The sequence below is a fragment of the Notolepis coatsorum genome (genome assembly GCF_963971535.1).
Source record: "Notolepis coatsorum genome assembly, chromosome: 6".
NCBI classification, from domain to species: domain Eukaryota; kingdom Metazoa; phylum Chordata; class Actinopteri; order Aulopiformes; family Paralepididae; genus Notolepis; species Notolepis coatsorum.
The window spans coordinates 155467736-155492491 of NC_140170.1; the positions used below are offsets into that span (position 1 = coordinate 155467736).

General features: G+C 41.7%; 1 protein-coding gene across 1 annotated transcript in view; it reads left to right on the top strand.

The window, feature by feature from the left end:
• Window positions 1-24756, top strand: part of erc2 (ELKS/RAB6-interacting/CAST family member 2) — a gene marked incomplete at both ends in the record, with an annotated part of 122516 nt that overhangs the window by 69806 nt on the left and 27954 nt on the right. Inside the window, 3 exons of the mRNA XM_084315777.1 lie at window positions 7566-7703; window positions 16912-17052; window positions 20454-20594. Of these exons, the coding sequence (XP_084171903.1) occupies window positions 7566-7703; window positions 16912-17052; window positions 20454-20594 (420 nt within the window). The remainder of the gene's footprint in view (window positions 1-7565; window positions 7704-16911; window positions 17053-20453; window positions 20595-24756) is intronic.

Below are 24756 nucleotides of genomic sequence, written 5' to 3' on the forward strand. Positions count from 1 at the left end.
ATAAATGTAAAATATGCTGTATATACAGCACTGTTGTACATGCTATCATACAGAGTATATGGGTAGACTATAGTATGAGGTGGTAGTTAAGATTAATATGATTACTATGATTACAGTGTATGGCAGTTGTAGACAGTGAAAGCAGTAGGTAGGTATAAATTGAGTATAGGCAACAACAGAGTTCAGAGTCATTCAGTACAGAGCCTAGGGTGTAAGCAATGGAGGCAATTATCATGGTTCAATTAAAGTCATTGTGGGGGAGGGGAGGGGACAAACAAACATAGGATACAAACAAACAGCACAGGACAGAGCTTCAGGGGCATAAACTAGTGTTGTTGTGAGTGTAGTGGGTTAAGTATTCAGTCCCTCCAGGATTTTGTGATCGTAAGAAGTAATGCAAATTCAGCCTTGCAAATATGACCAGTCCCCTGACACTTTCTCAGAGAAATGGTCACGCCACTCGCAAATCTTCTGATTCTTGTTCTCATGACCGGTTTGGGTCCTTAACTCATTGAGAGCCACACCCTTTCCCCATCTGTACTGCCTGGCGCCAGTGTTCTGTATTATAGCTATGGAGACAATAGTATGGCTAATTTGACAGGCATTGTTCATAGTCCATCACTGACTAACTAGTTAATTTCTACATACTGTAGTTTGTGCGCTATTACACGCTAAACATCGCCCCTTTCCAAAATAATCCAGTATTTTTTCACAGATCGTGAGATATGACGCGTTATATGCAATATGCCCAAATCGTTCTGGTTGATCGCCTGAAACCCCAAATACTTATATAGGTATACCATACATATGTGTCTTCACAAAATCATCAAGGGAGGGGGGGGTCGTTTTAACTAGAAACTGCAATCGTGTTTGTCGAGCAAGTTTTAGGTCCGGTAAAATACGACACTGTGATCGTTACAAAAACATGTTTCAGGTTTGGTAAAATAGACATAGAATATACCTTACCTTAAACAGAAGGTACTCCAAAAAGAATAACCCCCAGTGATCCCATCGCGATTACTTGTGTATATGTCTATACTCGTGTATACGGGAAATAGGCTTCAGGCGATAAAGTCCCCAAAAAAGTAAGAAAAAAAAGGTGTCTCCACACCAAGCTATTCCAGTTCAAACGGTAGGCGATACTGCCACCTGGTGAGATTCAATCGTCATTGCAATTCCAACGTAGGCAGATGAGCCAGGAAGGCCCAGAGAGCTCCGGCCGAGTGTATAGAACGGGGATCAAAGAAAAAATATCAAAGGATCTAAAAACGAGATATTACATTTTTGGTACTCAGCGCTTGGCTGCGAAACACGAGATATTACGTTTTTGGCACAGAATGAGTTCATGTTACTATGCAACATTGTATCCTTTTCTGCAGCTTTCTCCAGAACGTGATTTATAGCCCTAAATGCATTATATTGATGATCAAATACAGTTTGATAGCAATCTGCGCGAGATAAAAAAATTCAAATGGACGTGCTTCTAGAAGTTACTACTTATCGTCTGATGTTGACCGGATGGGGGGGGGGGGGGGGTCGTTTATAATTCCGTGGCCAACGTTAGATGATTCATCTAGTGTGGGTGATATGATCATCAGAGCAGTTTATATCGAACACGTTAAAAAATAACGCTGAATCTTACCGTAGCTTCCTTGTAGCGTTGGGCGATGAGCGTGGAGCAGAAATATTCCTATTATGGGATGTAGAAATATGCAACCCATCTCCAGGTTGTATAATAGTATATACGTCCAAATCATGTTGTTTATCGAGTTATTGGTAACGGATTGCTATCCATTGTGTCTAGCTCGAGTCCTGGGACTATTAGCGAGTGATCGGACCGAATTGGAATGAGCACCAGCTTCCATTTCCTGTTTCCGGTTTGAGCGATCCGCCGATCGTCCACCAGATGGCGCTCTTGAACCGTTGGAGAGTTGAGAGGGGATCAACAGTAGATCTCAAGTCTCCGGGGGAGAAATATGATTGCGATCACAGATTTTTGAAATATTGATATCAAAGACGTGGTACGGCGTCTTTGGCAGAATGAGCATGGCGGGGAATGACGTGGTAAGGCGTTTTTGGCGACCATAGTGTTAAAGTGGTTGAATTCACTTGCAAGTATTTCACTCCCCTTAATATTGTTTCTTTATTGAGACAGTAGGAAAGCTGAGTAAGACAAAGTAGGGGAGGCACATTATGGCAGGAATCGATCCTAGAACCTACATGTTCCCGGTTCTAGAGGCTGGTGAACTTAACCACTACACCATCTCTGCACATCTCTGCAGACCCCCCCCCCCCCCCCCCCCCCCAATTATTTAATCAATAATCATTCCTTCAGTCTAAATTATTAAATGTATACTGTATATGTGTATATATTAGAGCTGGGCCGTTAACGGCGTTAACGTGCTGCGTTAACGCTATACTAGTATCGCGTGATAATATAATTAACGCATTAATCTAAAAAACAATTTTTTTTTTTTTTTTTTTTTTTACCTTTATTTACCCAGGGTAGGTTCGCTGAGCACAGATGCTCTTTTTCAGGAACGCCCTGCTTCACATTCACACAGTTCCATTCACACCTGGGAGCTGCCCAGTACAACCACAGTTGACACCATTGGCCACTGGAGCAGTTGATTCAAGCCATGTCACATAGTTCAAGTTTGAAATGATTCTTTCTGTTTTGCTCCTGAGAGTGTGCTAGATACTGTACTGTACTGGTAATATTATTTATTTGTGTTAACTTCTGAATAAAACAACTTATTAAACACAAGTACATCTTATTGAACATCATTTTGATATTTCATTACCAATTATCATAGCAAAACAGCTTTTTCAAACAGTCTGTAATGCATTTTGGAAACGGGAGATGGGCTCATGGTGTAATGGGCCACCTGGCCTGAGAAACATAAGGAGGAAAGAAAAAGTAAGGACTTACTTCTGGTCATTATTTGGGTAGAACACACATATTTTGAATGCCTTCGGCAGTTTTTTTTTTTTTTTTTTTTAGCCATTTTAATCTAGATTAATCTAGATTAAATCCAGGATTGCAGATAGATTAATCTAGATTAAAAAAAATTATCTATGCCCACCTCTAGTATATATACACTAGTTGTTTTGTTAGGTTCCTGAACCCTGGACTAAACCAAGTGGTCTGTGAGAACGACAAGTGGAATGGTGCTACTCTCTCCATTACGTAGAGAGAGAGAGAGAGAGAGAGAGAGAGAGAGAGAGAGAGAGAGAGAGAGAGAGAGAGAGAGAGAGAGAGATAGAGAAACATAGAGTCCCTGCTGCTTTCTGGGAAGTGAATACATACAGGGTAGAGGATATTTCTGCCTCACTGGCTCTAGTGTGAGCTATAAATACACCCCCCCCCCCTCTCTCTCTCTCTCTCTCTCTCTCTCTCTCTCTCTCTCTCTCTCTCTCTCTCTCTCTCACACACTGACCTCTCTCTCTCTATCGCTCTCTCATTCTCTCACACCCTGCCCTCTCTCTCTCCCATTTCCTCCCCATTCTCTCCTCTGTATTGGTCACCTCTCTCTCTCTCATTCTCTCCCTCTCTGTAATGTATATTGACCCTTCTCCCCTATCAGTCTTGGATGTCTCTCTCTCTTCATCATTCAGTTTATTCAGTTACTCTCGTCATTTGCATTCTGACCCTATACTGTACATACAGTTAGTGTTACTATATAAAATTACCCTATACTGTACATACAGTTATTGTCACTATATAAAATGGCTCTATACTGTACATACAGTTATTGTTACTATATAAAACGACCCAATACTGTACATACAGTTATTGTCACTATGTAAAATGACACTATACTGTACATACCGTTATTGTTACTATATAAAATTACCCTATACTGTACATACAGTTATTGTCACTATATAAAATGACTATACTGTACATACAGTTATTGTTACTATATAAAATGACTCAATACTGTACATACAGTTATTGTCACTATGTAAAATGACTCAATACTGTACATACAGTTATTGTCACTATGTAAAATGACCCTATACTGTACATACAGTTATTGTTACTATATAAAATTACCCTATACTGTATACAGTTATTGTTACTATATAAACTGACCCAATACTGTATACAGTTATTGTCACTATGTAAAATGACTCTATACTGTACATACAGTTATTGTCACTATGTAAAATGACCCTATACTGTACATACAGCTATTGTCACTATGTAAAATGACTCTATACTGTACATACAGTTATTGTCACTATGGGAAATGACCCTATACTGTACAGTTATTGGCACTATGTAAAATGGCAAATCCAACAAAGCTTTTGGTGCTTTTCCTGTCAAGAAGAAAAGCGGCTTTGCTTCCTCTTACTTTAAAGCCACATTTCCTTACTGTGAAAATGACTCCACTGTATATCGTTGGTTGAGACAAATCTTTACAACGAAGAATCCTTACAATGATTCACGATATTAGAAGGAATGATAACTGATCTTGTTCAGTACCTCCTTGAGATCATGTGTACAAAAAATCTAAGGAAATTAATAAAGGGAAGATGATTAAACAGAAGGTTCTGTAGATACAGTACTGAATTCTCCCATCCGGATCAATGCAATTTGAAATATTATTATAGAATATAGAATAGCAGGCTTATAAATTACCTTATTATAGCCAATTCGCACATTTATATATATATATAATCTTTCAAATGACCAAGTTCAATTTGGATTTAGTATCACCAGGCATGCATAAGAACAGATAATGAAATCTACTGTAATCTACTGTACCTTTTTATTTTGACCACAGTGCAACCGTTTTGAAACTAATTTCAGATCTAATTGTTGCTGCATGCTAACAATAGGGAAGAGAAACTAACTGCATTTCAATATTTGTCAAAAACGTTACCTTTTGTGGTAGAATTATCCAGAATAATAACAGTTATTGAAATAATCCATACAGAACTTTGAACCTTGAACCCCATAGAAACTTACAGGAAGTGTAGTTATGAAAAATTCCAACGCTGATCGACAGCTAGCGATAAACAACAATTCCCATGATTAAAGGTTTTACAAAATGGTCGCCTCGCGGAATATACAGACATTTCGAAGAGGAAAATCTATCTAATACACACTTTAACCTATTCCTAAACTAACGTATTGATGATAATATACATTCTAAATGCTGTTGTGACATGGTTATGATGTTTATACTTGAATACGTTTGAAATAAAAATTGCTACTTTTATAGAAGAGTCTGGAAATATTGATTTATGACCAGATGTCATTTGCGGTCCGCCGTCGGACCACACCGGCGGAAGAGGTTAAAGGACCCATATTATACTCCCTTTATACACATTAATATAGGTTTCTGAGGTCCCAGAAAACATTATTTGCTGAACATTTGCTGAACTCAGATTATGCATTCTAGCATGCCTCCCTCTGTTTCAGTCCTGTTCTCGACGGGGCGTTTCTGTGTCTGTAGCTTGTAATGTGAACGAGGCGCTGCCATGGGTCTGGCTCACAAAGTTCAGATCAAACTGTCAAATATCAATTAACATCTTAGGCCCAAGCCCTATTTTCTGAAAATCTGCATGTTCTTTGTATCTAGGGACATCTATGGACCTCAGTTAATGTATTCCCAGTGTCTGTTACTAGGCTTGATTACATTGTGATGAAACAAAGGAGAATATAAATTATGATTTTTCTTTGCATCTTTGACAGTGAATAACACCATGCTAAAAATGACCAGACATGAAAACCTGCCACTGAGCTCGTTCAGCACCTTCTTGTGATCACGTGTACACAAAATCTAAAGAAATTAATAAAGGGAAGATGATTAAACAGAAGATTTTGTAGATACAGTACTGAATTCTGCCATCCGGATACATGCCATTTGAAATATTATTATAGAATATAGAATATGAGGCCTATAAATTACCTTATTATAGCCAACTCGCACATCTATGGATCGTGCCAAATCTCCTCTTTCAAATGACAGAGTTCAATTTGGATTTAGTATCACCAGGCGTGCACCGAGAATGAAGAATGAAATCTACTGTATGTACAGTTCGATTCTTAGAATGGATATGGCTCTGCCATTTTGCGCTCTGATCTATGCCAATAACGTTCAGTTTGGTGGTATAGAATCCCAAGAAATAAGAGAAATAAAAATAATTCATACACAAGTCATTAGCTTGCAGGAAGTTAGAATTAGCTGGGTACTGTAGTTTTTCAAAATGTCAACGCTCATTGAGAGCTCTGGATGCCCTGTGCTCATATGACTACAAATCATCATCATTCGGCGACGGCCGCTAATTCAAAATGGCGGATTTCCACTAAATTATTAACACATTTCAAAAACTAAAATCTCACTAATAACACTTTAACCTATTGGTAAACAAACATATTTCTGAAAATATACACTATGACTGCTGTTGTGACATGGTTAGGATGTTTACTCTTGGATACATTTGAGAAAAAAAACACAACATTATGTCATACAGTCTAGACTAGAGACTGATTTATGACGTGATGTCATTTTGGGACCGGTACCGGACCCGTCGCGCTTAAGATTCAGTAATTGCATAATTATCCTAGCTATTTCTCGCCTAAAATGTTGTCAAAAACATATTTTAGTCAACTGTTTAGGTGGAGAGAGAGAGAAAGTTGTCATCTTGAAAAATGGAGGCACACAAGCCAAGGACCCGCCCACATGCAATGAGGGTATTGTTGTCCAAACAGCTCAAATGTACAGTATGTGCACCAACACTGAATAAGTGAGTCCATATTATGTGACCTAGAACACAATTCGTGCATCTCAGCAGGGACCTCTCTGCAGCTACCCTTCTTATACAATGGTATTTTGACACGTTTTGCCTTTATCAAATATTGCAAGCTCCTGTGACTTGGATATTGCATCATAGGCCATACTGCGATTTCAATAACATTTAGATTCATTGTTCAGAAGATAATCTAAAGTTTGTAAATTGAAATGTTGCTTACATACATAGAGATTATATACAGTATAAACTGAATCACTTCGGGGGGATATATCACATTCACTAGTGATTTGGATTCACTTTACAACTGCTGATACATGAACTCTCCAAAGAAGGTGATTGTTAGATGGTTATTCATTGCAGGGGTTCATCCTCCAAAAATCCAAATCCACCAACACGTTTATTTAATACTATTGTTTAGTCTGTGAATTTGACCTTTGACCTCTTACACTCTGAATCACTCTCCTCCCTCTCTCTTTTCCTCTCCCTTTCCCTCTCTCTCCCTCCCCATTTCCCTTTCCCTCTCCCTCCCCCTTTCCCTCCTCCCCTCTCCCTCTCCCTCTATCTCCCTCTTGCTCTCTCCCTCTCTCTCCCTCTTCTTTTCCCTCTCTCTCTCTCCCTCCCCCTCTCCCTCTCCCTTTCCCTCTCTCTCCCTCCCCCTTTCTCTTTCCCTCTCTCTCCCCCTCTCGCTCTTCCTCTCTCCCTCTCCCTCTCCCTCTCCCCCTCTCCCTCTATCTCCCTCTCTCTCCCTCTCCTTTTCCCCTCTACCTCTCTCCCCTTCCCTATGTCCCTCATGTCAGATTGAGAATCTACAGGAGCAGCTGCGGGACAAGGACAAGCAGCTGGGGAACTTAAAGGACCGGGTCAAGTCCCTGCAGACTGACTCCAGCAACACAGACACTGCCCTGGCCACCCTGGAGGAGGCGCTGTCTGAGAAGGTAACTTTACTGCAGCAGAGATAGATCCCCCCCCCCCACCACCACCACCACCATCACCACTCCTACTACCACCACCACCACCACTATCTGAAAGCCGCAACTTCTTGCATTAAATGTCCAAAATAAAGAGCAGTATATATGCATAATACGCATTATATTTGCGCACATAACATTTGCGGTCACAAAATGGTTAGGAAAGGCTAGACGTACGTAGTACTTACTTACTGGTCACAGGAGCCAAATAACGTTTGGATGGTAATCCATTTAGTTGAAACAACATTTTTGTTGGCAGACAGCTCCTTCTTATCAACACTGCTATCTAACGTTAGCACGCAAAGTGTGCACACCTCGACCTGTGTAACATTAAGTAAATTGTGTTCCACTGGGAAAGACTGTTCTGTGTTCAAGTCCTGGGCCCTCATTTATAAAAAATTCTTAGAAAGTGTTCTATTTTCATACGTAAGCACAGAATTTTGAATGTGTGCACTCACAAAAAAAACTGGATTTATCACACGTGCGTACACAGGTCCTACGCACACCTGTCTTGATAAATATCACTTTGATCCTACGCTTGAGCTCGTGCATGGTTTTAAGTATTTGCATACCAGAACCGCCCAGATTATCCATATATGGTCATGAAACACCCCCATGGGATGTGAAATAATGGACTGACCCGAGGCAAGCGTGTTATGGAGAAATACGAGACAGGCTGACAGACATGTACACGTACGGTGATGTCGGATATGATATCTCTTAAAGACCATATTAACTAATAAAGCCCGTGCTGGAATATGACTGCCTTTTTCCGTTTTGTTCGATTAATACCCAGGGATTAAAGTTCTCCTCAATTTTATTCCAAATCGCGACGGATTTTCCGTAAATTTTCTACCTGCTGCATATGATTTCTAGAGGCATACAATCTATTTTGATGTCAGTATTGGGTAGCCTATATAAACAATAATACGAGAGCATATACAAGAACAATGAATCTCACTGCCATGTATGATGTAGCCTATACGCCATGTGTAGCCTGCCTATGTGATCAATACAAACATGAACTTGAATCCCATCATCATATTTACATAGTCTGTCCACTATGTTTATTACTTTGTTATTCCCCCCCCCCCCCCTATCTATGTAAAGCGACCTTACATGGGTCTCTTGAAAGGCGCTATATAAAATGAAGCTCTATTATTATTATTATTGTTATTATTATTATTATTATCACGTCTGTGCGCGGAGCTCACAAAAAAAATACTGTCTTTTACTGTTAGTCTCAGTGAAGTTTCAACGGAGCGAGGTAATCTATTCTAACCAACTAATTGAAGTAGAAAGCATTTCGTTGTGGCCAATCTTATTTGGAAACATGACACAAAATAATAGTATGTCGCTTTTTATTTGAAACAATATTTAATCACGTTTGGAGGTGGGTGTTCTGTAACCCCTTTCGTGACTGTGATGCACCGAGTGAATCCACAGTCACTTGCTCCTCAATAGGAAACCAACCTAGATTTACCCTGAAGGACTGGTTCTAACCGAACCGTTCGTTATACAAGAATCACAGAGAAATGTCAAAGGTACTCACAGTTGCACGAGGGTTTCGGACAGAGATACGGGATGGTTTGAAAGGTCTGCGTTGCTAATAAACATTTTAAATATTTTTTATAAACTGGTCAACATGGCATTATTTCCGGCGTTGGCTGCCTGGGCCCTATTCCCCGTACCTGGTTCAACTAAGTCGATCAAGAGTCCCATTATCCAGATTCAGTTAACCCGATGTTTGAAGCCGGGATTTTCCTGTTCCTCGAACGCTGATTCAGTCTCGTTAACTCGAACCAGACTTGAGACTCTGGATAATTGTGCGCGGCCGCTTCAGTTGAAAAGACAGCAGGTGTAGATCGCAGAAATCCTGATCTTCTAACAGCATTGATTGATTGATTGTTTTAAAACTTTATTAACAGATTGCAGGCGGCTCAATAGCCTCGCCGACAAGTTAAATGCATAATCTATAGGCTAATTTTAAATCCCTCATTTCCCCAATCAATCAGATTATATTTCTTTAAACGTTCCTGCTGGCAGTAGGTTTATGCATTGAATAATCAAATGAGATCTTGCTAGCGAAAATAATTAGTTCAACTGTTTCAGAATAAGGATACGGCTCTCTTATCTATTGATTGATGTATGGTGGATATTTTACTTATCTGCACTGTGGTGTGACGGTTTGTGCTTTTGCCTTTCACGCAGACGGCCCGTGTTCGAATCCCCCTCCTTCTAGTCTTTTTCTTCTTTTTGCAATGTAAATACTTTGGTGCACGTTTAGAGCTATATAAAGAATGACATCCTCAATGCATGTAGATTTATAATATTTTAACTTAAAACTAGGCTACTTTTGCGTATAATCATTAATATTATATTCCAAAAAAATTACATTCGAAACGCGGGGTTTTGAACTCGGGTCGCCCGGTTGACAGGATTAAGCACTAGCCGTTGGACCACTGTGCCAGACGCGATATATCCATTGTGTATCCATTAATGGACAAGAGACCCGTGTTTCGAATATTTTTCTTTTGAATTAAGTTTTATCTCTTTATTCTCAAATGCATTAATGTGACGTCAACGGCTCATTCAATTTCTCAAATCCGTCAAACAGCGCATCTCATCAGACATTTTAATCCCAGTTACAATATCACAATAACGTGTGAGTGATGATACAATTCAACAATCCTCAGAGTCCTCGTAATTCATAATCCACAAAAACCACAATCCACGCATAGACACTTCAATTTTATGCTTGAATGAAACACAATCCGGGCGCTCCGTTAAGCAAATCTACAGCGGAGAATATATGGAACTAATCAGAGCCAAACGGCCGATAGGTTTCATTCATTAAAAATATCCCTGCGGGATTCACATTTGCAATGCGCCTGCAGCGTGTATCGCACTCCGAGCGCCGTATATGACGTGCATTATTTTATTTAGGACAAAGTAAATCTATAGGCTGAATATGATTTATTATCAGCATTTAGTTCTATTATTATACATTTCAAAAGCCCCCTCTAGGAAAACGAAGCACAGAAACATAATTCAGAATGGTATAATGCAGATCTACACTGTGAGAATCATTTCAGGAAGCGAGCTGGCTTTTCTTTGCGGGGGCGTGGCCATGGTTCATCCAGCTAACTGAACTTAACCCTGCTCTCGACCAGGCTCAAACTTTTTGATCTGTTGTCATGGTGATTTAGACAATCGAGCGTCGGGGAACAGAAAGGTCCGGCTTAAGTCAGGCTATGCTGGAAATTATCCGGCTAACTCTGTTAGCCAGGTACGGGGAACGGGACCCTGGTGTGATCACAGCGCATGCACATCATGCACACAACGCCGGAAATAATGCAGTGTTGACCAGTTTATGAAAATTATTTAAAATGTTTATTAGCAACGCAGAGCTTTCAAACCATCCCGTATCTCTGTCCGAAACCCTCGTGCAACTGTGAGTACCTTTGAAACGTCTCTGTGATTCTTGTATAACGAACGGTTCGGTCAGAACCAGTCATTCAGGGTAAATCTAGGTTGGTTTCCTATTGAGGAGCAAGTGACTGTGGATTCACTCGGTGCATCACAGTCACAAAAGGGGCTAGGTGTTCTGCGTCTGCCCCCCGTGCCAAACAAGCAAGCCAACCTCTTGTTCGCGTATGAGCCCGTTATAATTACACTACTGTCGCTATTTCACAATGAACTATAATGAATTACGGTTCATACAGAACACGCGCCAGTGTCGGGAGTAATGCACGAAAGCTTATTTCCGCGTTGAAACTAATGCATGAACTGAGGAGCGCATATGCCGTAGTAACGATATTCTACCACTGGTCGTCAGCTACGCATGCTCCGAGCTGTGCATAGACATAAGCACAAAGTCAAGTTCACGTTCAAATTGATAAATCCCACACTTTGCTTAGAAATGGTCGTACGCACGGGTTAAGCACATATCTGTGCGTACGCAACGTTGATAAATGAGGGCCCTGGAGTATTGCTGCTTGGGTCTTCTGTCTTCTGTCCTGGGCCCTCATTTATTAACACATCTTAGAAAGTGTTCTATTTTCATACGTAAGCACAGAATTTAGAATGTGTGCACGCACAGAAATATTGGGATTTATCAACCGTGCGTACACAGGTCCTACGCTCCTCCGTGTTGATAAATACCTCTTTGTTCTACCGTCAATGCTCGTGCATGATTATCCATATATGGTCATGAAACCCCCCCCCATGGGATGTGAAATAATGGACTGACCCGAGCGGAACTCTGAGAAACTTCACAGGAGATTGTTCACTGAGGCGCTGTCGAACCAAGAAGACACAACCGGTGTTATGGGATAAATAAAAGGCTGACTTGTACATGGTGATGTCAGATATCAACGGCTCCCTAAGACCATTGCTGCAATTCTGCCTGGACAGCTCAAAATACTAATAAAGACCGTTCGTTGACCACTGTTTGGTGTTGGTGGTGTGTTATTATAACCGTGCTGTAATATGAATGCCTTTATTAGTTGTGTTCGATTGGCTATAATATGATTTTTAGAGGCATCTATTTTGTTGTCGGTATTAGCCTAATACCGACAACAAAATAGATGCCTCTAAAAATCATATACTATTAGGTAGCCTATATGAATTACATATAATAGCAGCCATAGCCTACATTATGCAACAGTAACTTCCGCATATATAATAGCACAATGCACAGCCCTGCGAACCCTGCACAGTAAACTAACTTGATCATTAATCTAGCTGTTGTATCTTTACGCTTATGAAAACATTAAATAATATGTTTTCATTGCATTAATAGCCTATATTCTCAAATGGCATTTAATGGCTATCTGACTTCTCGTCGCTATCCTCGCGGACGGACCAGTGTATACCTTATATCATATTCCTATTCATATTCATATAATAGTTTACTCTATCAGCATACCAGCATGTAATACGTTCTGAGTGTGTATCTACCTCAACTCCTTATTATTTTGCGCATAGATTGCAGAAATACGGGAACGTTTTGATTTATATTAAAAGGCTTTGACATTGTAAAACTAAATACGTGGAATTCTGTAAGCATAATACAAGTCATATCACCCACACGATATATGCTCTGTGTCCAGAGCATGTATGCTTTTCATTCATTTAAGACACATTATTGCAAGGGTTTTGTAATACACATACACCCTCTGTTCTCATTGCAATGCGTTTTTTATTCTTTCTTATACAGTATGAAGGGGGAAGAACACTATATCGTGGGTGTTCATATGACTTGTATTCTGCTTACAGCTTCGAAATTCCACTTGTTTCGTTTAACGTAAAGCCTTTTAAATATAATCAAAACGTTCCCGTGTTTCTGCGGTTTGTGCGCAAAATAATAACGAGTTGAGCTACGCGGAGCGCAGTCAGTCAGTACACCCCGTATATTCCGATAACGCTATATAAACCATGCTGCATTCATTCGGAGATAAAGACCTATTATTCCAAATGCTATTTATAGGGTTTTGACCATAATTACACTACTGTTGCTATTTTACAATGCACTATAATGAATTACGGTTCATACAGAACACGCCAGTGTTGAAACTAATGCACAGAAGCTTATTTCCTTGTTGTAATAATATATTCTACCAACGGGCGCCAGCTACGCATGCTCCGAGCTGTGCGTAAATATACGCACAAAGTCAAGCACAAGTTCAAATTGATAAGTCCCACACTTTGCTTAGAAATGATTGTACGCAGGGGTTACGCACATATCTGTGCGTACGCAACGTTGATAAATGAGGGCCCTGGAGTATTGCTGCTTGGGTCTTCTGTCTTCTAAGTCCTGGGCCCTCATTCATCAACGTGTTCTACGCACAGATCTGTGCTTACCCTGTGCGTACGATCATTTTTTCTTTTTTTTATATTTTTTTTTTTTGCACAAATCTCTCCAACATTCCAAACATCTCTTTCCACATCATCATATTCAATTTCCAGGATTTGCCTTTTTCTTTTTTGTAAGAACATACAAAACATGTAAAGGACTCATACAAATACATTAATAACTGACATGGAAAATAAAAAAAGACTTACGAAAAAAGAAACATACTATACTATACATTATGCGTATACATTCCTGATATATATACCTTGCATGTAGATCGAACTACCTTCGAGCAGGTATGTGCTGCATCCTCTATCGGGATGCCACCCTTCTCCATATTGCATGTGAGAGAAAGCGCCCCAGACATATGCAGTTGTGCATGATAACATGCATGCACGCATGTCTCCGACACATGTATGTGGGTACGTGTATCACGTAAGCATGTGTACATGCCTCATATGTGTGTGTGTGCATCTTCCTGGTATGTGACTGTACTCCTATCTCTTGTGTGTGTTTCGTATCCATGTGTGCCTCTGCCCCCTATGTGAGTGTATATCTCAGATGTGTATATATATGTGCGTCTCAGCTACGTATGTGTGTGTCTCCTATATACATGTGTATCCCCCTTATGTGTCAGTGAAAGCTTATATTTCAACTATGTGTATATGTAGGTATGTGTATGCCTATTTCCTATAAATGAGTATGTGCATGTATGTGTGCCCCTGACGTGTATACCTTATCCTTGTGTATATGAGTGTGTGTAAACCTATTATGTACACATATGAATATGTGTATCCTAGATACTTGTATGCGGCTACACCTGCGCACATGTGAGTGTGATAGAGACAGTGACCGTTCCATAGACACACCATCCGGACATAAAATATATGTACATATATACACAATACATTATAAAGCACAAGTACCATCAGATCAAATCCCCTTTTTCATATTCATCCTTGATAATATTGTAATCCCATCTTAATCATTTGTCCCCAGACCGTTCAGTCAGGTGTAGAAAACTGTCCCATACCTCAGCGAAAATATCCTCTCTCCCTGCGACTCTATACGTCACCCTTTCATATGATGCTGTCCGGAACATTAGTTCCATCCATTCTTTAAAAGTAATATCAACAGGTGATTTCCAATGTCGTAATGCAATTCTACATCCTGATATCATGGCCATTCTATACCACATTCCCCGGTATTTAGGCAGTTTAATCCCTTTCGGTACTATACCCAAAACACATGCCACGTACGATCATTTCTAAGCAAAGAGTGGGATTCATCAATTTCGATTTGAACTTGACTCCGTGCTTACATCTACGCACAGGTCAGACCACACTTACCTGACGCCCAGTGGTAGAATATATTATTACAACAAGGAAATGAGCTTCTGTGCATAATAACACTGGCATGTTCTATACGAACCGTAGTTCATTATAGTTCATTGTAAAATAGCAACAGTAGTGTAATTATGGTCAAAACCCTATAAATAGCATTTGGAATAATAGATCTTTCTCTCAGAATGAATGCAGCATGGTTTATATAGCGTTATCGGAATATACGGGGTGTAGGCTACTGACTGACTGCGCTCCGCGTAGCTTGATTGATTGATTGATTGAAAAGTTTATTAACAGATTGCAGAATGGGTACAGTACAGTACAGCTCAGTACATACAATTGTTAATTGGGGATGCAGACCAACCTTCGTCTTGTTTACATCAGGGTCCCCCATTTTCAATTCATCATAAATCATAAAGCTCAACTCGTTATTATTTTGCGCACAGACCGCCGAAACACGGGAACGTTTTGATTATATTTAAAAGGCTTTACGTTAAACGAAACAAGTGGAATTTCGAAGCTGTAAGCAGAATAAGTCATATGAATATAGTGTTCTTCCCCCTTTTTACTGTATAAGAAAGAATAGAAAACGCATTGCAATGACACCATGCAGATAGTGGACAGACTATGTATATGATGGGATTCAAGTTCGCGTTTTTGTTGCTCATAGGCATGCTGTCAGAGTATGATATCTTAATCAAACATTCTAGAACATTTGTCGTCACAGATCATGTCCTAATAGAACATAGGCTATGGCATGGATCGTGATATTGTGTGGACTGTAATTATTACTGTACCGGTACCACCCATTGTGACAACAGCCTTGTGAGTCCCGCACACAAACATGATGGAATTCAAGTTCATGTATTGAAAGGCATGCCTACATCATACATGCAGTGAGATTCATTGTTCTTGTATATGCTCTCTATTATTGTTTATATAGGCTACCCAATACTGACATCAAAATAGATTGTAGTATGCCTCTAGAAATCATATGCAGCAGGTAGAAAATTGACGGGAGATCCATCGCGATTTGGAATAGAATTGAGGAGAACTTTAATCCCTGGGTATCAATCAAACAACACGGGAAAAGGCAGTCATATTCCAGCGCGGTCTTTATTAGCCGACAACAAAATAGATGCCTCTAAAAATCATATAGCCAATCGAACACAACTAATAAAGGCATTCATATTACAGCACGGTTATAATGACACACAACCAACGCCAAACAGTGGTCAACGAACGGTCTTTATTAGTATTCTGAGCTGTCCAGGCAGAATTGCAGCAATGGTCTTAGGGAGCCGTTGATATCTGACATCACCGTTTACAAGTCCGCCTTTTATTATTTATCCCATAATACGCGATAGTGTCTTCTTGGTTCGACAGCAGTGAACAATCTTCGTGGAGTTTCTCAGGGTTCCGCTCGGGTCAGTCCATTATTTCACATCCCATGGGGGGTGTTTCCTCATTTTCATGACCATATATGGATAATCATGCACGAGCATTGACGGTAGAACAAAGTGGTATTCATCAACACGGAGGGGCATAGAGCCTGCGTACGCACCGTGTGATGAATCCCGACTTCCCTGTGCGTACACTAGTTCTACATTCCGTGCTTACGTGTGGAAATAGAAATGTTCTACGCACACTATTGATGAATGAGGGCCCTGGAGTATTGCTGCTTGGGTCTTCTGTCTTCTAAGTCCTGGAGTATTGCTGCTTGGGTCTTCTGTCTTCCAACTGAGATTATATAAAATATGGTGTGATTATAATTCAGTCAATAGAACTTCTTGTGAGTCCTTTGTCTTTGTCTGAATTTGTCTGTATATCTTCTGTGTATGTGTGTGTGTGTGTGTGTGTGTGTGTGTGTGTGTGTGTGTGTGTGTGTGTGTGTGTGTGTGTGTGTGTGTGTGTGTGTGTGTGTGTGTGTGTGTGTGTGTGTGTGTGTGTGTGTGTGTGTGTGTGTGTGTGTCAGGAGAGGATTATAGAACGTCTGAAGGATCAAAGGGAGCGGGAGGACAGGGAGCGTCTGGACGAGGTGGAGTCCTACAAGAAGGAGAACAAGGACCTCAAGGAGAGAGTGAACACCCTGCAGCTGGAACTCACAGAGAAGGAGGTTAGTGTGTGTGTGTGTGTGTGTGTGTGTGTGTGTGTGTGTGTGTGTGTGTGTGTGTGTGTGTGTGTTCAATTTCAAGTTCAAGTTCAAGTTTGTTTATTATTTGTTATAACAAAATACAGAATACTTTATGATGAAATGCTTGTTTCTGTATGAGCCCCTGAGAGTGTGCTACATACAGTAAAAATAAGTAAAGTCAATACAATATACAATACAGAGTAAAATGAGTAACAGTGAGGTACAATGCAGAGGTACAAAACTTAGGGTAGGGTGCAAATGAGGTATGAATGTAGTGCAAATCTCTTTAATAATAGATACATATAAAGTGTGTTAAAGTGTCTAAAGTGAATAAAGTGAGTGATAAGGTGAGTGTTTGTTTAAAGTGAGTGTGTACATGTGGATGTGTGTGCAGTGTGTGTAGATGATGGGTTGTTACATAGTGTCATTGTCATTGAGCATCCTGATGGCCTGGGGTCTCTCTGTGCCGGCCATGAGACTCCGGTATCGCTTGCCTGAGCGCAGCAGTTCAAAGAGGCAGTTGTTTGGGTGACTAGAGTCTTTGATTATTCTCTTAGCCTTGGCCGTGTGTGTGTGTGTGTGTGTGTGTGTGTGTGTGTGTGTGTGTGTGTGTGTGTGTGTGTGTGTGTGTGTGTGTGTGTGTGTGTGTGTGTGTGTGTGTGTGTGTGTGTGTGTGCGCGCGTGCGTGTGCGTGCGTGTGCGTGCGTGTGTGTGCGTGCGTGCGTACAATGTTAATTCAGTCAGAAGAAACCTGTTGTGGAATGGACAATAGCTTCAGATGTCTCATTTGATTTGTTATAACTGTTTTAGTGCAGCCTCTCTGAGCACAGCCAACTCTCAGTATATTGTGGGGGCGTGGCTCTCTTCATTGAAAGGAGATGTCAATTTATTATCATAATACATGAAGCAAATTCATGGATCATAGATTGCTTTGGGAAACAAATTGTCACAGTTACCTTTCACAACCTGGCCAAGCCTGGCTGGACCCTGGCTGATACAGCCACCTTTCACAACCTGGCCAAGCCTGACTGGACCCTGGCTGAGATAGCCATCTTTCACAACCTGGCCAAGCCTGGCTGGACCCTGGCTGAGATAGCCATCTTTCACAACCTGGCCAGATCTGTTTTAGCTTGTACCACAGTTGCTGGTGTGAATAAAGGTTGTCTAGCAACGGGAGAGTTGACAAGCAAACGCAATGGAAACACAAACCCAACCGTAGGACCGCGGCTAGTTCCAGCCAGGCTGAACAGAGCTAATGGAGACGACTTGAGTCATATTTCCACAACACTCACGGCTATAACCGTTTGGATAACCTTGACATTGACTTCTGTTGCAATGAGATTGAAAAACATGATTTGTCCGCATGGCCGCAGCTTGGTCCGCATGGCCGCGGATCGTACACAAGTGTTCGTCCATGAGCGAATGCTTCCCTTGTTCCTTTATGCGTCAGAGGAAAGTCTTTCATGTGTCTGCGTTACATCCTGTGCAAAGAGTGTACCTCATTCATCCAGTAGCAGACACGGCTGTAGGGAATCATTAGGAAGAGCACTGTGACCTAGTTAGATCTTCTCCGGGCTCGGTCTTGCTACTCATTAAGCCCTCTTGTCTGCCATCACGCTACACTGTAAAGCAACGTTAAACTCCTTTTTACCAGAGTGAGGCGTAACTGATTAATTCTCTCTGTGTGGCCAAAGTGATCTCTGCTCAGAAACATGGGCAGCAGAAGGTGCTAATGTGGTAGAGCTACGTGTCATAATGACTGCTTAGCTCTGCTCTCGTTCAATTTAAAGAACTACAGCAACGATGGCGGCTGGGTGGCGTAGCGGAGATTGCGCTCGTCACCAATGCAAGAGACTCCGGTCTCGACTCCCAGAGTCAGCGTTGCCTGCGGCTTGGGCCAGTCGTCATACTATCTCAATTGGCAGAGGTAGCGGGTGGAAAGTCGATGGGTGTGGACAGCGACTCCTACATGTCGGTTGGGTGACGCCTGTACAGCAGAGACAGGAAGTATCTGGGGCAGCGTGAGCCTCCCACACGTTACACCTCGCCACTGAGAGTCCGCGCTGTCTGGTGAAAAGATGCGACAGGCTGCCTCCTCGTGTACCGGAGGGGACACGACGTGATGCAAGGCTTCTATCCTCACTACAGCCGACCAGTGGTAGGCATAGTCTAGCAACGTTCAAGACAGGGGAAGGGAGAATTGAAGGGGAGAATTGGCAATACGAAATTGGGATGGGAGAAAAATAGAAAATAAGGAGAAAAAGTGGATAAAAAAAAAAGAACTACAGCAACAGCCTTTCCTGGTATCTTCATCAGCTTCCCACGCTGTCTCCCTCTCGCCAGGTAACAGAGAAGTAAAGGCTCCACCCGCCCCTCCTTGTGTGTGTTTGGTAGGAGTGACAACCTTTGACTGGCATTGTCTGATGCCTTTTTCGTGTAGTCCTTAGTAAAGCAGGAAGCTGGAGCATATGCTCATTAGCTTAAGACTATATCTCTGTAAAGCAGGAAGCTGAAGCTTAGTAGTTTAGGACTATATCGCTGTAAAGCAGGAAGCTGGAGCTCATTAGCTTAGGACTTCATCTCTGGCCTGACGATGTACAAAGCTGTCTGTGGGCTCATTTTACTCTGTAGTAAGGTAACCTTTCTATAAATACAAGAGAGACCCAGAGTGGAAATCCCCTTTGAGGCATGTATAATACAGAGAGCCACACTGTAAAAAAAATAAAAAAAAAATGTCACAGGAAATTCACTGTATTATTTTACACATTACCTTTGTTTTTCTACTTTAAGTGTGAATACCATAACAATACAGTAAATGACCTTTTATCAAAATATTAACCATTAAATAAAGGTTGTAATCTGTAAATGTGGTCACAATTGAGGTCACCCTCCTTTTCAATGCCATCGAGACAACTGCATATGTACAACGGCAAGCTATCTGTGTATGTACAGTAAGCAGCAGAGAGTTCAACTAGGTGCTTGAGTGAGTGCAATGTTTTAAAACGACAATTCATCAGGTGCTCTGGGGACTTTAGGAAAAGACAACTGTGAAAGTGGGATCCCAGGCAGTGAAAAAAGTAACAGCAAGGAGAAATAAGTTAAACAGTCTTTATTGTGGCACGGCTAGGTGAAAACATGTTGTCGTGTCACAATAACGACTTTAATAATATGTAATATGTAAATAGTATCATTAATATTCAAACGCCATTCAAATTCGCCTCACATCAGCCAATTGATAATCAAACGGTATTCTTTCGTAGGACTTCTGACAGCCGCATAAAGCACCAAGCATTACACACCCTCAGCCACCCTGAAGCCCTGATTGGCACGATGCTGCCTCGCCATTGACAGTTGTCTCTAAACCGGTCTGTCCCCCTCTGCAGTCCAGTCTCATCGATCTGAAAGAACACGCCTCGTCCCTGGCGTCCTGCGGCCTCAAGAGAGACTCCAAGCTCAAAACCCTGGAGATCGCTATCGAGCAGAAGAAGGAGGAGTGTAGTAAGTTGGAGACGCAGTTGCAGAAGGTACGTGTTGCGTCTCGCGGTGCAAATGATCCCTCTGTGACCTGTGTGGTTTGTCGACGTGTCATCAGCAGAGCTTTGTTTGAGTCTTTTAGGTCTGATTTTGGTAGGAGACCAACATTTCCTCTAAGAATTAGAGTTGAATTTGTATTTGTAGGTAGAGGAAAGTAGGATTTGGATCACTAATTAGTAACATATTCACCCCAAACAGATTTACACTGACGCAGTGCGTGATGGTTTGGGAGGAGTAGTTAACAGTGTTCGAGTGTGTTATCCCTGCTCATTGCTTTGATGTGTAAAACACTTCTCTGCCACAAGGGTCACAGTGAAGTCTTCCTTCCAGTACTAATAACAGACATGACCTCTCTCCAACATACACCCTGTTCACACTAGCTGCATTTACATGGACCCTAATATTCCACTAATAATTGGATCAGAATAATAAAATATATAAGGAAATTAGGAAAATATTAGCGCCTAATAATCAATAACGTTTGATCCTATCGTTTCTCTCTGCGCATGTTTGTCCCACGTGGGGGTAACATCTAAGCTCTTTGACGTTGTTAAGTGACATTGTTGTCTTTATTTAAACTAAAGTTTTGCCTTGCTACTGTAGTTACTTTGAAACAAAAGTTTAGCCTTGCTAGTTACTTTGAAACAAAAGTGTTGCCTTGATAGTTACTTTGAAACAAAGGTTTTGCCTGGCTAGTTACTTTGAAACAAGTTTAGCCTTGCTAGTTACTTTTTAAACAAGTACTTTAAAGATTGCTATTCTACCAGCATGCTTAACACTTGTACTTATACATCTGCTTCTTTTCTACTGACCAATATTGTGAAAACCTCCATTTCACTAATTCCCTGCTTGAAAAGCATTATTTCCTTTTTTTCTTCTTTTTTTCTTTGTGTAATCAAACAATTCGTTTCTCAGAGCTGCTGGAGTTGTCTTTACTAAACTGAAACAGTGAACCTGACAAACCCTTAAAGACAGTTAATTAAGATAATGGCTGCAGCATCTCCCGTGAGCTCTCTCTCGCTCTCTCCCGCAAGAGGCTATACCACTTCTCTGAGCCTCGGAGGGGAGTGGACAGCACATTAGACACTCTCTCTGTGTCCCTTTTTATTCCAGAATCCACCTATCACCCCCCTCTCTCTCTGGTCCACTACAGTGGTTCTGGCTATGTGTCTCCCTCAACATGTGACATATGCGTTCTGGACGGAGACTTGAGTTTTCGCTGCTCTGTTTTTAGACATGGTTTAATTGTGTTGTACAGTAACAAATGTCTGTTCTATACACTCTTAACAGATGCGTTGAAATTACACAGGATATGTTGTCCTTAACCATACGCATGTCTAAACGTATACTTTAACAAAATGTAAAAACCAAAGAAATATATATTTTTTTAATTACAGCTTAAACTTGCGTGGCTATATTAACACATGCTGTGTTGTTTCCCCCCCTGTAACATGCATGTTTTAATTTAGCACAGACACATGATCTTGTATTAAAGGAACATGGCAACATTATGGGAAATTCACTCACCGTCTTCTCCGGAATCAGACAAGGAGATGGATACCAATTTCCCCTCTGTGCATTCGGGAGAAAGCTAACCAAGCTAACCTAGCTTAGCACAAATTAATGGAAGGTGATTGGCTAGCCTAGCTGTTGGTCAAAAAACACCTCTCCTGGAGTTTTAAGCTAGGCTAGCTGGTCCGTATCCACTTCCATTAATTTGTGCTAAGCTAGGCTAAGCTTGCAGCTGGGATAGCTTTCTACTGAACGCACACAGAGAGGAAATTGGTGTTTATCTTCTCGTCTGACTCTGGAGAAGACGGTAAACGCATTTCCCATAATGTCGACCGAATGTTCCTTAATTCCGACGCATCTTTTTCTAGAGTGTATATATATACCCTGATCTCCTACTGTTCCTACTCTCTCCTCTGGCTCAAACTAAAATGCTAACACTGCCTTTCCCGGGTCTCCTCCCCAACCCTCCCTCCTACCCTCCCTCCCACACCGTCCCCCGTCTGTCCCTTTGCAATGTAGCAAGCTGAGCAGCTATTCAGTCAGATGAACCATCCTGTAAGTCCCTCTCTGGAGCTCCCTGTCTGCTGAGGCACATATTGAAAGCATGAGGACACTGTGTTAAAGTGTATTGATGTGAGACTGTGTGGTGACCACGGCGTCAAAACCCCCACCAGGCCGCTTCTTTCACCCACCTATGTGTTCTCTAGTCTAGATGCATGTTGTTGACCCTTGCACTCTGTCGATGTCACTTTTAGTTTTATATACACACGTTTTATAGGTTTATACACCGCCAAGGAGACTTGATTCTGCCAAGGATACTTGATTCCGTCAAGGAGACTTGATTCTGTCAAGGAGACACCGCTGAAGTTATTCTTCGATTTTTAGTCTGGGAAACAATTTTGTCCATTTTATCTGATATGGAATTCTTTATATCATTCTATCACTTCCTACGTCTTTCCATGTGACTGGTTGGTTTGTCTACGGTGTTTAGTCTTATTCTTTCTCCCACTTTAACCAAACATAGTGATGAGTAGACTTCAAATCAGCTGGTATAGTGTTGGTGGATCCCAGGGATCCTCGTCCAACACCAGTCATACAGTCAGCTGGTATAGTGTAGGTGGGCTTAGCCCGTCCAACACCAGTCATACAGTCAGCTGGTATAGTGTAGGTGGGCTTAGCCCGTCCAACACCAGTCATACAGTCAGCTGGTATAGTGTAGGTGGGCTTAGCCCGTCCAACACCAGTCATACAGGCAGCTGGTATAGTGTAGGTGGGCTTAGCCCGTCCAACACCAGTCATACAGGCAGCTGGTATAGTGTAGGTGGGCTTAGCCCGTCCAACACCAGTCATACAGTCAGCTGGTATAGTGTAGGTGGGCTTAGCCCGTCCAACACCAGTCATACAGTCAGCTGGTATAGTGTAGGTGGGCTTAGCCCGTCCAACACCAGTCATACAGTCAGCTGGTATAGTGTAGGTGGGCTTAGCCCGTCCAACACCAGTCATACAGTCAGCTGGTATAGTGTAGGTGGGCTTAGCCCGTCCAACACCAGTCATACAGTCAGCTGGTATAGTGTAGGTGGGCTTAGCCCGTCCAACACCAGTCATACAGTCAGCTGGTATAGTGTAGGTGGGCTTAGCCCGTCCAACACCAGTCATACAGTCAGCTGGTATAGTGTAGGTGGGCTTAGCCCGTCCAACACCAGTCATACAGTCAGCTGGTATAGTGTAGGTGGGCTTAGCCCGTCCAACACCAGTCATACAGTCAGCTGGTATAGTGTAGGTGGGCTTAGCCCGTCCAACACCAGTCATACAGGCAGCTGGTATAGTGTAGGTGGGCTTAGCCCGTCCAACACCAGTCATACAGGCAGCTGGTATAGTGTAGGTGGGCTTAGCCCGTCCAACACCAGTCATACAGTCAGCTGGTATAGTGTAGGTGGGCTTAGCCCGTCCAACACCAGTCATACAGTCAGCTGGTATAGTGTAGGTGGGCTTAGCCCGTCCAACACCAGTCATACAGTCAGCTGGTATAGTGTAGGTGGGCTCTGAAAGACAAATGCATGCATGTTAGGCAGGGACTACGGATGAAAATGAGCTCATTAGCTAACTCCAACACATGATTTACATTGAAAATGTTGTGCATTGTCCCTGGGTAGAAATAATTAATACAATTCATAAAAATGCAGCTTTTGACCCGAAATTGGCTTCTTATTAGTTTATAAAATGAAGCCCTCTGATTGGGTGGGAGGGAGGGCCCAGGCCCACCTAGGCCCGCCCACAACAGCGCCCCTGCCTCCAATGTTTTTCTCACAATAACGTTCCATCTAATAACTGAATACACCCAGAGAGAAGTCCCTTCTTTAATTCATTCGTCTGGAGGTATGGTAACCAGACAAACTAATAACTGAATACACCCAGAGAGCAGTCCCTTCTTTAATTCATCCGTCTGGAGGTATGGAAACAAGACAAATTATAACTGAATACACTCAGAGAGCAGTCCCTTCTTTAATTAATTCATCTGGAGGTATGGAAACCAGACAAACTCTTGCTCCTCATGCTTGAAATATGACATTTAACAACAGTTGCCTATGGATGGACTCTGACTCTGTTGCTTCTGTCTGTTCTCGGACAGGCCATTGCAAA